Source organism: Sus scrofa, chromosome 10 (genome assembly GCF_054392235.1).
Source record: "Sus scrofa isolate SSC_HxYL_T2T_F1_AM1 chromosome 10, Sscrofa_HxYL_maternal_Yorkshire_Landrace_v2.0, whole genome shotgun sequence".
In the NCBI taxonomy this organism is placed as follows: domain Eukaryota; kingdom Metazoa; phylum Chordata; class Mammalia; order Artiodactyla; family Suidae; genus Sus; species Sus scrofa.
Genome location: NC_139392.1, coordinates 21,774,830 through 21,787,947, shown reverse-complemented (window position 1 = coordinate 21,787,947; position 13,118 = coordinate 21,774,830). Strand labels below are relative to the sequence as shown.

Sequence of the window (13,118 nt, the reverse complement as noted above, 5' to 3'; positions counted from 1 at the left end):
CTGTGGCGTAGGCCTGCAGCTGTAGCTCTGATTCGACCCTGAGCCTGGGAACTTCCATATGCCATGGATGCAGCCCTAAAAAGACCAAAACAAAGCAAAACAAAACAATTCTGTACCTTTTAATTTTTTAACATAATTTCAATACTAAAAAAAAATCAATAAACTTTAAATCTCAAAAAATAAAGCTTTAAAAACTAAATTTAGTTTCCGACTTCAATTCCTTTCATACCAAGCCGTTCCACTGAGAACAAAAAGAATGTCAAAGCTGTAATTAATGTAATTGCTATTGGTGGTACTCTACTATGAATAAGTGCAGAATTAAAATAAACAACAAAACATCTATCTGACCTAGCCCTGCATATTTGTAAATAAACAGATCTTCTGCGCCTCCCCTCAAACACCAATGATCATCTTAACTAGCATTTGAAGAATGAACTGGTTGTAAAAACAAGAATATTCTATCAACTCTGCTGGCATGGGAACTCATTATGCGACAAGGAAAACATTCAGAGATATTTGCTATGAGAACTGCCCCTCAAATTAAAGGAGAAAATAGATACCAAATAATGGCGTTCCCTTCATGGCTCAGTGGTTAATGAACCCGACTAGGATCCACAAGGATGTGGGTTCCATCCCTGGCCTCACTTGGTACGTTAAAGATCCGGCGTTGCTACGAGGTGGGGTGTAGGTTGCAGACACAGCTAGGATCCTGAGCTGCTGTGGCTCTGGCGTAGGTTGGCAGCTACAGCTCTGATTTGATGCCTAGCCTGGGAACCTCCATATGCTGTGGGTTCAGCTCTAAAAAAAGCCAAAACAAACAAAAAAGATACCAAATAATATTCTTTTACTGATCTAGGTTTTGCTCAATCCAGAACCTCAAGGTTGGTAATTTTTGTTTGTTTGTTTTTTTTGCCTTTTTTCCTTTTCTAGGGCCGCTCCTGCGGCATATGGAGGTTCCCAGGCTAGGGGTCTAATTGGAGCTGTAGCTGCCAGCCTACACCAGAGCCACAGCAACGTGGGACCCGAGCCGAGTCTGCAACCTACACCACAGCTCACGGCAACGCCAGATCCTTAACCACCGAGCAAAGCCAGGGATCGAACCTGCAACCTCATGGTTCCTAGTCGGATTTGTCAATCACTGAGCCACGACGGGAACTCCCCAAGGTTGGTAAATTTTGAACAAGAACACATGCTTGGTTCCCAACTAACTTGAGGATTAAATTCCTAAGTCATATAGTATATTATAAATAGCTAAAGTGCCAGCAATTTCAATAGAGAAACACATGTCAAATTTTCCACTACTATTCTTCACTGAAAGAATAAGGAATGGTTCTCTGCCTGGTCCTTTAGATTTGAGTTCCATAATAAGAACTATAATTTAGTGAATCTGCACACTTTATGTAAAGACGTTTACATAATATGCTACACTTAATCTTTACAACTCAATGACACAGGCATTATCAATCCTATTTTACAGATGAAGAAGCCAAGCTGAGACCTTAAATAACCTGCTTACATTTGTAGCACCAGTTACTGGCAGAGTTTGAATACAAACACAAGATTACACCTCTTGCCATTTCCATAATGTGAAATGATCTTATTTTCTGTGATTATTAAAATTTTGCTTTAATAATTTGTTGTAATATATATGACAATTAAAGTGAGATGAACAGAACTTTCAAATCAACCTAGTAAGTTTGTCTTTGCAGGGCACTTTTATAGCAACAAATCCTTATCTTATACATCACCTGAATTAATGAGTTAATTAAACTAATGGCTGAATCTGTCAATCTAGAGACTGTGGAGGAGATGCTTAGAGAAAAGATTCTTTGTGTCATTCAGTTAATTTAGACATAGATTAATGTCATGGTTACTACTATAGCAAATTAACAAGTCACAGCTGGAGCAAGAGGAGGCCCCTAGATGGAGGAAAGCCACCTTCTAGAAAGAACAGTATGGTGACCTCTGACCCCTACGATGCTACATTTTAGAACACCACAATACGGAGAGAGTAGACAAACAAATGATGAAGTACACCGATGGTGAATTTTTTAAAGGTCAATTTAAAAAGAACAAAAGTGTAGGTTTGTTTGTTTCTTTTTGTCTTTTTAGGGCCGCACCCGAGGCATATGGAGGTTCCCAGGCTAGGAGTCGAATCGGAGCTGCAGCTGCCGGCCTACCCCACAGCCACAGCAACGTCAGATCCAAGCTGCGTCTGCGACCTACACCACAGCTCACGGAAATGCCAGATCCTTAACCCAATGAGCGAGGCCAGGGATCAAACCCGAAACCTCATTGTTCGTGGTTGGATTCGTTTCCACTGCACCACGAAGGGAACTCCTATACTTTTATTTTTTAAAAAAACTTTTGGGAGTTCCCATTGTGGTGCAGCAGAAATAAATTCGACCAGGAACCATGAGGTTTCGAGTTTGATTCCTGGCCTCTATCAATGGATTAAGGATCCGGCGCTGCTGTGAGCTGTGGTGCAGGCCGGCAGCTGCAGCTCCGATTTGACCCCTAGCCTGGGAACCTCCACATGCCGTGGGTGCGGCCCTAGAAAAGATAAATAAATAAATACATACATACATACATAAATTTGATACTGTATCTAACTTCCTAGATTAGATACTACCTCATGTTCCTGTAATAGTTTTTGTTTGCTTAAAGGGGCAATTTAGTAAGTAGGAAAGAGGAAAAGAAATGGTAGGAATGTCAAGATAACCACCCCAGGTTTTAACAAGCAGTAAATCATTTAAATCGGTAGCCTCCACAATAGAACTCTTGATTCCCTTCCTCTCAAAAGTGCCCCTCACCACCATACCCAGTATCTAATCCATTAGCAAATTCTGTAGGTTCTTTCTTCAAAAATGTATTTTCACCAGAGCCATTGCTACTGAGGCCTTCATTATTTCTCATCTGAATAACTGCAATAAATAGATTAGTCTCCCCACCCCACCCCTTTTGTCTGTTTTAGGGCTGCACTCCTGGCATATGGAGGTTCCCAAGCTAGGGGTCAAATTGGAACTGCAGCTGCCAGCGTACACCACAGCCACAGCAATGCCAGATCCGAGCCTCCTCTGCGACCTACACACAGCTCATGACAACAATGGATCCTTAACCCACTGAGTGTGGCCAGGGCTTGAACCCGAATCCTCATGGATACCAGTTGGGTTCATTCCCGCTGAGCCACGACGGGAACTCCTGGACTAGTCTCCCTTTTTTGGCTCTTGCCTCCATTTTTTCTAGACTCCACTGAGTAGCCAGGAAGCAAATGAGGTCACACCTTCTGTTCATAATCCATTTCAAAATCCTATGACCATGTAGATTTAAGTCCAGTCCCTCACCCTGGTCTACAAGGCCCTAGAGGACCCAGCTCAACCTTGCCTTTTCCACCTGAATGTCCTACTGCTCTTCTGTGCACTGTGCTCCAGCTGTGCTGGCCCTTCCGCTGGTCCTCCCATTGCCTTCGCTGACACCCTGGATGGTGGACCCTATTCTATTCCCCTGCCCTTCCACCACTTCAGTCTCTCTGCACCCCTTCACCCTGCTGAAACTGCTTCAGAGCCACCACCATATATGAAACTGGACCATTTATTTTTACGTGAACTTATTTATTATGTGTCTCTTCCTCTAGAGAGTAAGCTTCAGGAAAGCAGGGACTTGATCTGTGTTCACTGGGGTCTCCTCAGTTTCTAAATAATCAAAATTACATCTGTCCTTAAAGGTGATTTATTTTTCTAAATGAACTAGGTTTAAAAAAAAACAAGGAAAAAGGGGGGAAAGAAGTTGGGTCAAGGGTTGCTGTGTAGAGGTGGCTGCGCTGACTTTGTAGAGAATAGAAAAACGTATTCAACAGGATCCTCATCCTTAAGGCATTTGCAATTTTGTGTGGAAGGCAGGTTGCGCACACATGTGTTTGTCCTAAAATAACCAGGGAATATTATAAAGGCAGACAGAACTTTAGGAGGAATGGTGTTCAAGCCCCTCCCTTGTTTCAAAGTCAAAGTAATAAATACTACAGATGTCAGTGATGAAGAAATAATGGCAGGAGTTCCGGTTGTGGCCCAGTGGAAACAAATCTGACTAGTATGCATGAGGATTTGGGTCTGACCCCCGACCTCGCTCCATGGGTTAGGGATCCAATGTTGCCATGAGCTGTGGTGTAGGCTGACAGTTGTAGCTCAGATTCCACCCGCAAGCCTGGGAACATCCATCTGCCAAGGGTGTGGCCCTAAAAAGCAAAAATAAGTAAATATAAAAGCTAGTTGCACTGTGTTTTTAAAAGAAAGGAAGGAAGGAAGGAAGGAAGGAAGGAAGGAAGGAAGGAAGGAAGGAAGGAAAAGAAAGAATGGCAGCGGCCAGCATTTCCTGAGTACTGACCATGGCAGGCCCTGTGCTTGGCATTCTACACGCTAAAAAGGATCTGCCTAGATCTTGAGGGCTGAGAAGAAATAAATATATGAAAAAGAGTTCACTCCAGAGCAGATGAACACAGAAGGTAAAAATCAGAGGTGACAATATCTAAGGTCTATCGAGATGGAAGCAGGGAGGCCAGGCTGAGGAAAGATACAGTTGAGAACAAAGGAACAGTAGGAGGTGGGGTTGGGAAGGTAACGTGGGCCAGGTTACCGGGTGTCCTGAATACCAGGCCAAGCAGTACAGCCTTTATCCTGGAGCCAAACAGAGTCATGGGAAGAGACTGACAAGCAAACATTATTTTATAGCAGAGGTTCAAACTAACAGTCTGTCGTTAGATCCATCCCTAGCACACTCTCCGTGCCACTCCACAACTAAGTCCTTTCATTTACTCCTATTACTTGACTGGCCCCTCTGGGTGTCAGTCCGAGACCTTAAGTTTATATAGGGCTAACGCAAGATCATTTGGAGCAGGAGAAAATGGCATGAAGGAGGAGGAAACTTATTACTATAAGTAGCTATTGCAAAAATCCAGGAACAGAGAGTAAAGATGTAAATTAAAAGAATGATTAAAATGGAAAAGAAAGGGAGCTAGGTGCAAGAGACATGACAAATAAGAGAAGCATTCATCAATTAGAAAATTTAGAGAATGGGATAAAAAGAAAGGCAAAGATGAAACCATCTGGCACAAAGAAAAGATAGGTAATCCCTGGATAATCCTTTGGGGCTTTTTAGACACAGAAATTCTGGGTCAAGCACTTTCCATGAAGCCTCTTATGTTACTGGAAGACTGTATTTCCTCTGTTGTGAGAAGGCTGGACTTCCCCTGCTCGCCTTCAAAGAGCCATTCAAGAACACCACGATTGCTGTTTCTAAGCCCCTCGTTTGAGACCCATAGAATGACTAACTATATGATTTCATAAAATCCTACTGCATACTCCTAGCCTCCCATCTTAATCTGGTAAGGGAATGTCACAGTGGCAAGTCTTAATGTAACTTAACTTCCCTGAGTCCAGCCAAGAGACAGAGATGATACCGCACAGAAGCCACTTAGATTCCATAGCTTCTCTGGAGACAAACTCAGCAGCCATCTGGGCTGTCATCCTTCTCCCCATCAGAAGGTTCTAAGAGGTCCCACTGTGGCACAGAGGAAACAAATCCAACTAGTATCCATGAGGTTGTGGGTTCGACCCCCAGCCTCGTTCAGTGGGTCAGGGATCTGGCATTGCCCTAAGCTGATCCCCTGTTGCTGTGGCTGGGGCATGGGCTGGCAGCTGCAGCTCTGATTCAATCCCTAGCCTGGGAACTTCCATATGCCACAGGTGCGGCCCTAAAAAGATAAAAAAAATAAGAGTTTTTTAAAAAATTTAAAAAATAAAAACTTTTCCTGATATAGGCAGATTTTATCAAAGTATATTTTTCAGAAGAGAGAAGAATGTATTCAAAAACAATCTTTTAGCGTTATCACAGGGAAGTAAACTAATTTTGTTATAGTCATATGAAGCTTTTGAAGCTCTTTTTTTTTTTTTTTTTTGGTCTTTTGTCTTTTCAGGGCCACACCCACAGCATATGGAGGTTCCCAGGCTAGGGATCAAATGAGACCTATAGCTGCCGGCCTACACCACAACCACAGCAATGCCAGATCCAAGCTGCATCTGCGACCTACACCACAGCTCACGGCAACGCCAGATCCTTAACCCACTGAGCAAGGCCAGGGATTGAACCCAAAACCTCATGGTTCCTAGTTGGATTTGTTTCCATTGTGGCACAATAGGCACCTCCGCTTTTGAGGTTCTTAAGATGGTACAACTTAACAGAACTTTTAGGAAAGGGAAGCATCCTTCATGTATAAAAAGTAAGGAAAGTGGAGTTCCCATCATGGCTCAGAAGAAACGAATCTGACTAGTATCCTTGAGGATGCAGGTTCGATCCCCGGCCTCACTCATTGGTTTAAGGATCCAGTGTTGCCGTGAGCTGTGGTGTAGGTCCCTGACACCACTTGGATCCCATGTTGCTGTGGCTATAGCGTAGGCCAGCAGTTGTAGCTCTGATTAGACCCCTAGCCTGGGAATCTCCATATGCCATGGGTGTGGCCTAAAAAGCCAAAAAAAAAAAAAAAAATAGATTTTAGGAAAAAAATTTAAGAAGAAAAGCCATAATTTATGGAGGACTGACTGTAAATGGCAATAAAAAGAGCTGGTTAAAATAAGCAAAATAATGACTACCTTATCTAATTTTGTCAAGAAAAAATTAAAAAGGAAAAAATCATAATTGATGGAGAATCAACTATAAATGGCAATAAAGGAAGCTAGTCATGTAACAGTAATTCTCTTAAAAAGGTTTTACAGGATTCCATTTTCATGTGTATTCTGTTCTCTACTTAGGCTTTATTACGTTTCCATTTTCTACTTGATTTTTTTTTTCGTGATAATGCGGAAATTGAAAACAATGGATATAAATTTTATAAGATGAAGACAAAGAAGAAGCCCAATTCTCAGAGAAGTAAACAGAATTAGAGAAGTAAATCGTAGCTCCATAAGGCTGGTAACTGGTATAGTCAGTATTTGAACTAAGGCTATCAGACTCTGCTCCTTCCACTATGCCAGGCTGCCTTCCTGAGGCGTTACAGTTTGGGTATGGCTTTCCGCATCCCCCCCAACCTAAAAAATTTATATTATCCAGCAAAGGAGGACAGTTATCATGATACTCTCCTCTGCCCTCCTTGTTGGTTTTGATTAGCTTAATTATTGTTTAGAGAAACTTTAAAATTTGAATTATTTATAATATTTAACTTAGTCAAGTATTAAGCATTAAGTTTGTTCAAACGTAGAGCTTATGAATCCACTCAGTATCCCCTACTCTTACTGTATTTTAAAATGTTTCCTTCATTGTTTTAAAGAATTAAAGAAACGTGAGTATATTACATTTTATTCTAGAGATATGAAAAGAAAAATAAGATTTCCTTGTAAGAATGTAAATAATCTTGTCTTGGTCATAATTCCCAGGACTGCCAAATAAAAACCACAAGAATATAAAAAATAGTACACAAATGCTCACTGAACTGGAAATTATACACATGCAATATAATTTCTTAAGGTATAAACATCATGATTATACAATAAATAAATAAAACTAATGATTAAAAGTTCATGTTAACTAAATTTCCCCCTCATATTTGAGGCCAGGGACAAACAAGACAATATTTAGCATATATGCGTTTCAAATTTCATTTTCCTTTTAATTGTATTTATATGAAATCTCAAATTTACCTCTGCAATTTCTATCCTTTTTGCAAGATCATCGAGAGAAAGAGAGCTTTCATCAGAAGGCAGGCTCTCCTGTAAACTGTAGGATGCTTCTTCAGGAGAAAGATCTTGAAGATCAGAATCTTCCTCTTGGTTATCTTCACATAAAAGAGAATCTTCAGAATCTTTTAAGCATCCTTCCAAAAGGCTGTTTAGATAGTCTTCTGTTTCTTTGCTGACTTGGTCGTCCTTATCTCCCTGTTCCTCTGGGGCCATATACACCTCTGGAAGCACTGTACTTAAGTCAGAGACTTGATTATTTTCACAAAGTACATTCTCAGAGCCCTGTGAGTCAGTCTGCCTCTGTGGTGATTTTCCATCACTGTCTGTGAGATCAGGTTGCTGCAGCTCAGTTAATTCATTATTCTCAAGTTGATCTGTGGGCAACGCCTCAGAAGCATCCTGAAGTGGCAAATGGAGTTCCTTTCTTCGCGTCTGTGAATATTTACCTTCAGAAATCAACACAGGAGGTATATGGTCAGAGCCTGGTAAAATCAACGGCACTATCACTGACTCACTGGAAACCTTCGCATCTTCAGCAATGCCCTCTGATCCGGCCACATCCTGGCCGGCCTTGGTGTGAGCCAGCTGCAGGCGGCTGTTGTCCTCACAAGCATTCTCGGCAGAGTGTGGCCCAGACCTGCTCCCGGCAGACTCCAAGGGCTGGGCGTGGAGCTCCAGCGTGGCTTCAGTGCTGCAGAGCGGCTCCTCCGTGTGGCTCTTCCCTGCAGTTACCACAAGGCCGGGGGGATCTGCCTGCCTGTCCACCTGATTACAGCAGGGACTGCTCTCCCTGGTCTCTTTGTTATGTTGGCCTTCTTTCCCTGAATCCATGCCAAGACAGGTTTCACTCTCTGAAGACGAAGGAAAACAAGTTGTTTTAAGATTCAAATCAGCATTTTGTACAGGAGGGAAGAGAAAGGACATAAAAACATGTGAGACAGAACACTATTCTAAACCTCTGAAATGAAAATTCTACCTGTTGGATAATAGCATCTTTAGGTAGAGAAAATATCCTAAATATTCAGCAAATAATCCTTTACATATAAGAATTAACAGGGATTATTCAAAAACATGCTGAGAACATGAATATATAATTTAGTCTTCACTATCATTGAAAAAGTCATTTTTCAAAGGTTTAAAAGATGTTCTTCTGAGCTTTATTGGCCATCTACAGTTAAATAAATACTTTAAAATGTAGGAAAATTATTTTCTGTGTATTTAAGACATGATATATTAAACACATTTTTTTTTACATGATGAACCTTAGTAATATATAAGAAAAACAATACCAGTTCTGATCTATTAAGACTAAATTAAGGAACATAAGTCTGTTTTGTTCAAATTTGTTTAAGTATAATATCCTTAATAACGACATCTTTAATTAATGTGTTTGAAAGTACTTATAATTTCTAAAAGCAAGACAGTAAAAGGTACCAGGCAGAAATGGGTTTGGAATTTTGACATTTCTTTCAATTTCTATTTTAAATAATACCAATTTTAACTATTTTTCTTTCACTTTAAAACCTAACCATCAAAAGCCTTCACAGGGAGTTCCCATTGTGGTTTCAGCAGGTTACGAACCCAACTAGTATCCATGAGGGTGCAGGTTTGATCCCTGGCTTTGCTCAGTAGGTTAAGGATCAGGCATTGCCATGAGCTGTGGTGTAGGTCACAGACACAGCTCGGATCCCATGTTGCTGTGGCTGTGGCTGTGGCTGTGGCATGGACCAGCAGCTGCAGCTCCCATTCGACCCCTAGCCTGGGAACTTCCATATACCACAAGGGTGGCCCTAAAAAGCAAAAATAAATGATTAATTAAAACATTCACAAAATATATACTAAATGCATAAAACAGTAGATAGCAGAGAAGCTTGCTCATGATTCACTTTTTGGTCCATTAGGAATCCCCAACTACCACAGAGCTTTAATTCTTTCTCATAGACGGTTTAATTTATGCACATAATGGGCCAAAGGTTATAATCAAGGATGAACTATAGTGATGACTATATTTCACCTGGTTTTTCATTTATTGGTACTTTACTTATATTGGTAATTACCAATTGGCAATGGAGGTCCATACCATACCAAAGAAAAGGTAGTACCTAAATGCCATCTTCTGACTTCAGGGAATCAGGGCCAGCGGCTAGCCACCTTGACTTTGCACTGCTGCATTTACTAGAGTTTGTGCTACCTCCCCCAACATCCTGACTCTAACATCAGATGAAGAGAGGACAGGGAAAACAGAAGGCATTTGGAGGGAGAGTACAGTACTCGTCCTCTCGTCCCACCTCAAAGAATCACTCAAAGTTTGGAAGACGGTAAGAAAACACACAGACGTTTTATTCTCCATCATGCTGTCTGCCTGACCACTGAGCTCACTGGTCTGCCCTTCGAGATCAGAGCAAAGGGCCAAGCCAGATGGGAAGGTCTCCTCCACAAGTTCCCAGTACCCCAAGGTTCAGAAGTCGGTCCCCAGGCGTTCTCCCATGGCTCAGAGGGTTGGGCAGGCGGCAACGTCACTGCTTTGGCTCGGGTTCAATCCCTGGCTCAGGTTCAATCCCTCGCTCAGGAACTCCCACATGCTAGAGGCTAGCCAAAAAAAAAAAAAAAAAAAAAAAGAAGAAGACAGCCCTCAAAACATATCCATAGAAATCAGAGAGTAAGTGGCAAAAACACAAGGCAGAGAGGCCCCCACATCAGGGGAACTCTAGTTGAGGGTCAGTTACCTACGGGACCATAAATATCTAAGAGGGAGACTTGGAAATAAGCTCCTCCTCAGCTGGTCCTACTGGAGCAACCATGCCTCCCCACACTTTGGATTCAGTCATGTGCAGTAATTTAGCTTCAACAGACAGCACACCATGCTCCCAGCCCCTGCAGAGCTGGTGGACAAAGAAGAACTTCAAATAAAATGAGACTTAAGTGTTAAGGGAAAGTTAGGAACTGAAGAGGACTAAGTCACAAAGAATCAAAATGAGACAACTTAATAGCTGTGACTTAAAAATTAGAGAATCAGTCTGAGATGCCATGATATGAGTAGAAAGCGAGGTGGTTGACTACAGTTACTAGACAAGATACAATCATTTTAAGTATTGCTTCTTTTGTTTTTGTTTTGCTTTTTAGGGTCATACCCACAGCATATGGAAGTTCCCAGACTAGGGGTCGAATCAGAGCTACAGCTGCCGGCCTACACCACAGCCACAGCAACGAGGGGATCTGAGCCATGTCTGTGACCTATGCAGCTCTCAGCAATGCCTCATCCTTAACCCACTGCTTTGAGGGCAGGGATCAAACCCGAATCTTCAGGGATGCTAGCAGGGTTCGTAACCCGCTGAGTCACAACGGGAACTACTTAAGTCCTGTTTCTAATGAAGCAAGATACCACTTAAGTGGTGCATAACAAAGACTACACAGAGCACAATGTATTATTTATAAGATACTAGCCTGAAAGCAGTTGCTTCATTCCACCATTAGGAACAATACAAAATATGAAAAGAAAATGTAGTCATTTAAGATGCAAAGGGCAAGAGTTCCAGACTACATTAGGAGAATAGCTATAGTTTTATGTTTGATGCCAATAAAATCTAAGTAATATTTTTAATACATATTCGGTCTCCAAATCAAACATAATGTATGCTATTTTATAATTTGCTATCTCAAATTATGCTTTGGGGGAAAAGCTAAAATACGTCCCTCCAGGTCATAAAAACGAGTCCTTGGCTTGACTCTCCCACCTGTCTGATTCCTGCTCTCTAGAGATAGCCCCTTTCAATTCCTGTAGCTGTCTCCTCTCACACGTACCCTCTATTTCCAGGTAAGATTTATATTGCTATTTATTGACTTGTAGTTTTCGAGACGGCCCACTGACTTCCTACTATGGAAGAGGGTTAGTCCGCATGGTTCTTTACAGTCCTTTCCCCCAGAGCGATGTTTTCTTTCCCTTTCTCTTGTTCCTAGTACAATTCAACACATTTCTGGGGCAAATAACATTCAAATGTTTACATTACTATGGCTTTGTAAATACTATTCACAACTGACCCACACTGTGTGCTATGATACATTTTCCTCTTTCCTTTATGCTTTGTTTTCCTTGGTGTTTATAACTGCCTCATTATTTCATTAAAAAATATTTTCAGACTCTGACAGATGAACAACTATGGCATATGTATGAACAGATAATCCATCAATTTTAAAACACATCCTTCTTAAGAGTTCCTGTTGTGGCTCAGCAGTCATGAACCCGACTAGTATCCATGAGGATATGGGTTCGATCCCTGGCCTGGCTCAGTGGGTTAAGGATCCGGCACTGCTGTGAGCCATGGTGTGGGTCACAGATGAGGCTTGGATCTGGTGTTGCTGTGTCTGTGGTATAGGCCGGAAGCTACAGCTCCAATTTGACCCCTCATCTGGGAGCTTCCATATGCCACAGGTGTAGCCCCCAAAAGATAAATAAATAAATAAAAATAAAAGTCTTTACTCCTTCACCTCTGACTAAAACTTTGGTTGGGTAAAGTTTTCCAGGTTAGAAATCAGTTTCTCTCATAACACTGTTGTATTGTACCTAGCTTTCCATAGGGCCTCCTGCTCAATAAAGCGGGAATATGAAGGTCTAAATGCTTCTTGTACAGTCTTTTTAGCCCAACTCCAAATCCTTACATTTGGAGGTAACTTCCATGACTCCAATTCCCAAACCCTTCCAGGCAGAAAACAACTTTTTCCCTGTAGACATTTAGTTTTTGGCTTCTCTGGTATATTAAGCCTGGTGCCACCCATCCATCTGCTTTCCAGCTTCCAAAATTTTCTAGATGTCACATCTGCTGCTGTTTCCTTGCCAGTTCTGTCCTTCTGGCTTTCTGCCTTTAAGGATTCCTTTCTGACATTTTAACAGTGTTCCAAGAAAATGTGGAAGTAAATGTTTGAACCACTATGGTTAACAAAAATAATTTCTGAATTTTCTACAAGTATGTATCATAGCACAAAGCTTATTATTAATATTTCTCTTAATATTAACATGAGTTTCTGTTAATTGGCTCCCCTAAACCCAAAGATCTAAAGATCTAGTGAGCTAAGTTTACTAATCTCTTCTGCACTGACTTAATACATACTTTAAAAAAAAATCTAATCTGATGAAATAAAAATAGAATAATAGGAGTTCCTGCTGTGGTGCAAGGGGATTGGTGGCAGTGTCTTGGGAACACCGGGACACAGGTTTGATTCCTGGCCTGGTATGGCAGGTTAAGGATCCGGTGTTGCCACAACTGCAGCTTCAGTCACAACTGAGGCTCAGATCTGATCCTTGGCCTGGGAACTCCATATGCCACAGGGTGGCCAAGAAAGAAAGAAAAAAATGGAATAATAGCTAAGTGCATGACAGATACTTAGCAAATACCAAAT

General features: G+C 41.4%; 1 protein-coding gene across 5 annotated transcripts in view; it reads right to left on the bottom strand.

Moving 5' to 3' along the window:
• CNST (consortin, connexin sorting protein) overlaps window positions 1–13,118 on the bottom strand; it is a 92,802-nt gene that overhangs the window by 9,278 nt on the left and 70,406 nt on the right. For all 5 annotated transcript variants that reach the window (XM_084979346.1, XM_021064469.2, XM_084979347.1 and 2 more), the window contains one exon: window positions 7,686–8,575. In XM_084979346.1, coding sequence (XP_084835472.1) covers window positions 7,686–8,575 — 890 coding nt within the window. The remainder of the gene's footprint in view (window positions 1–7,685; window positions 8,576–13,118) is intronic.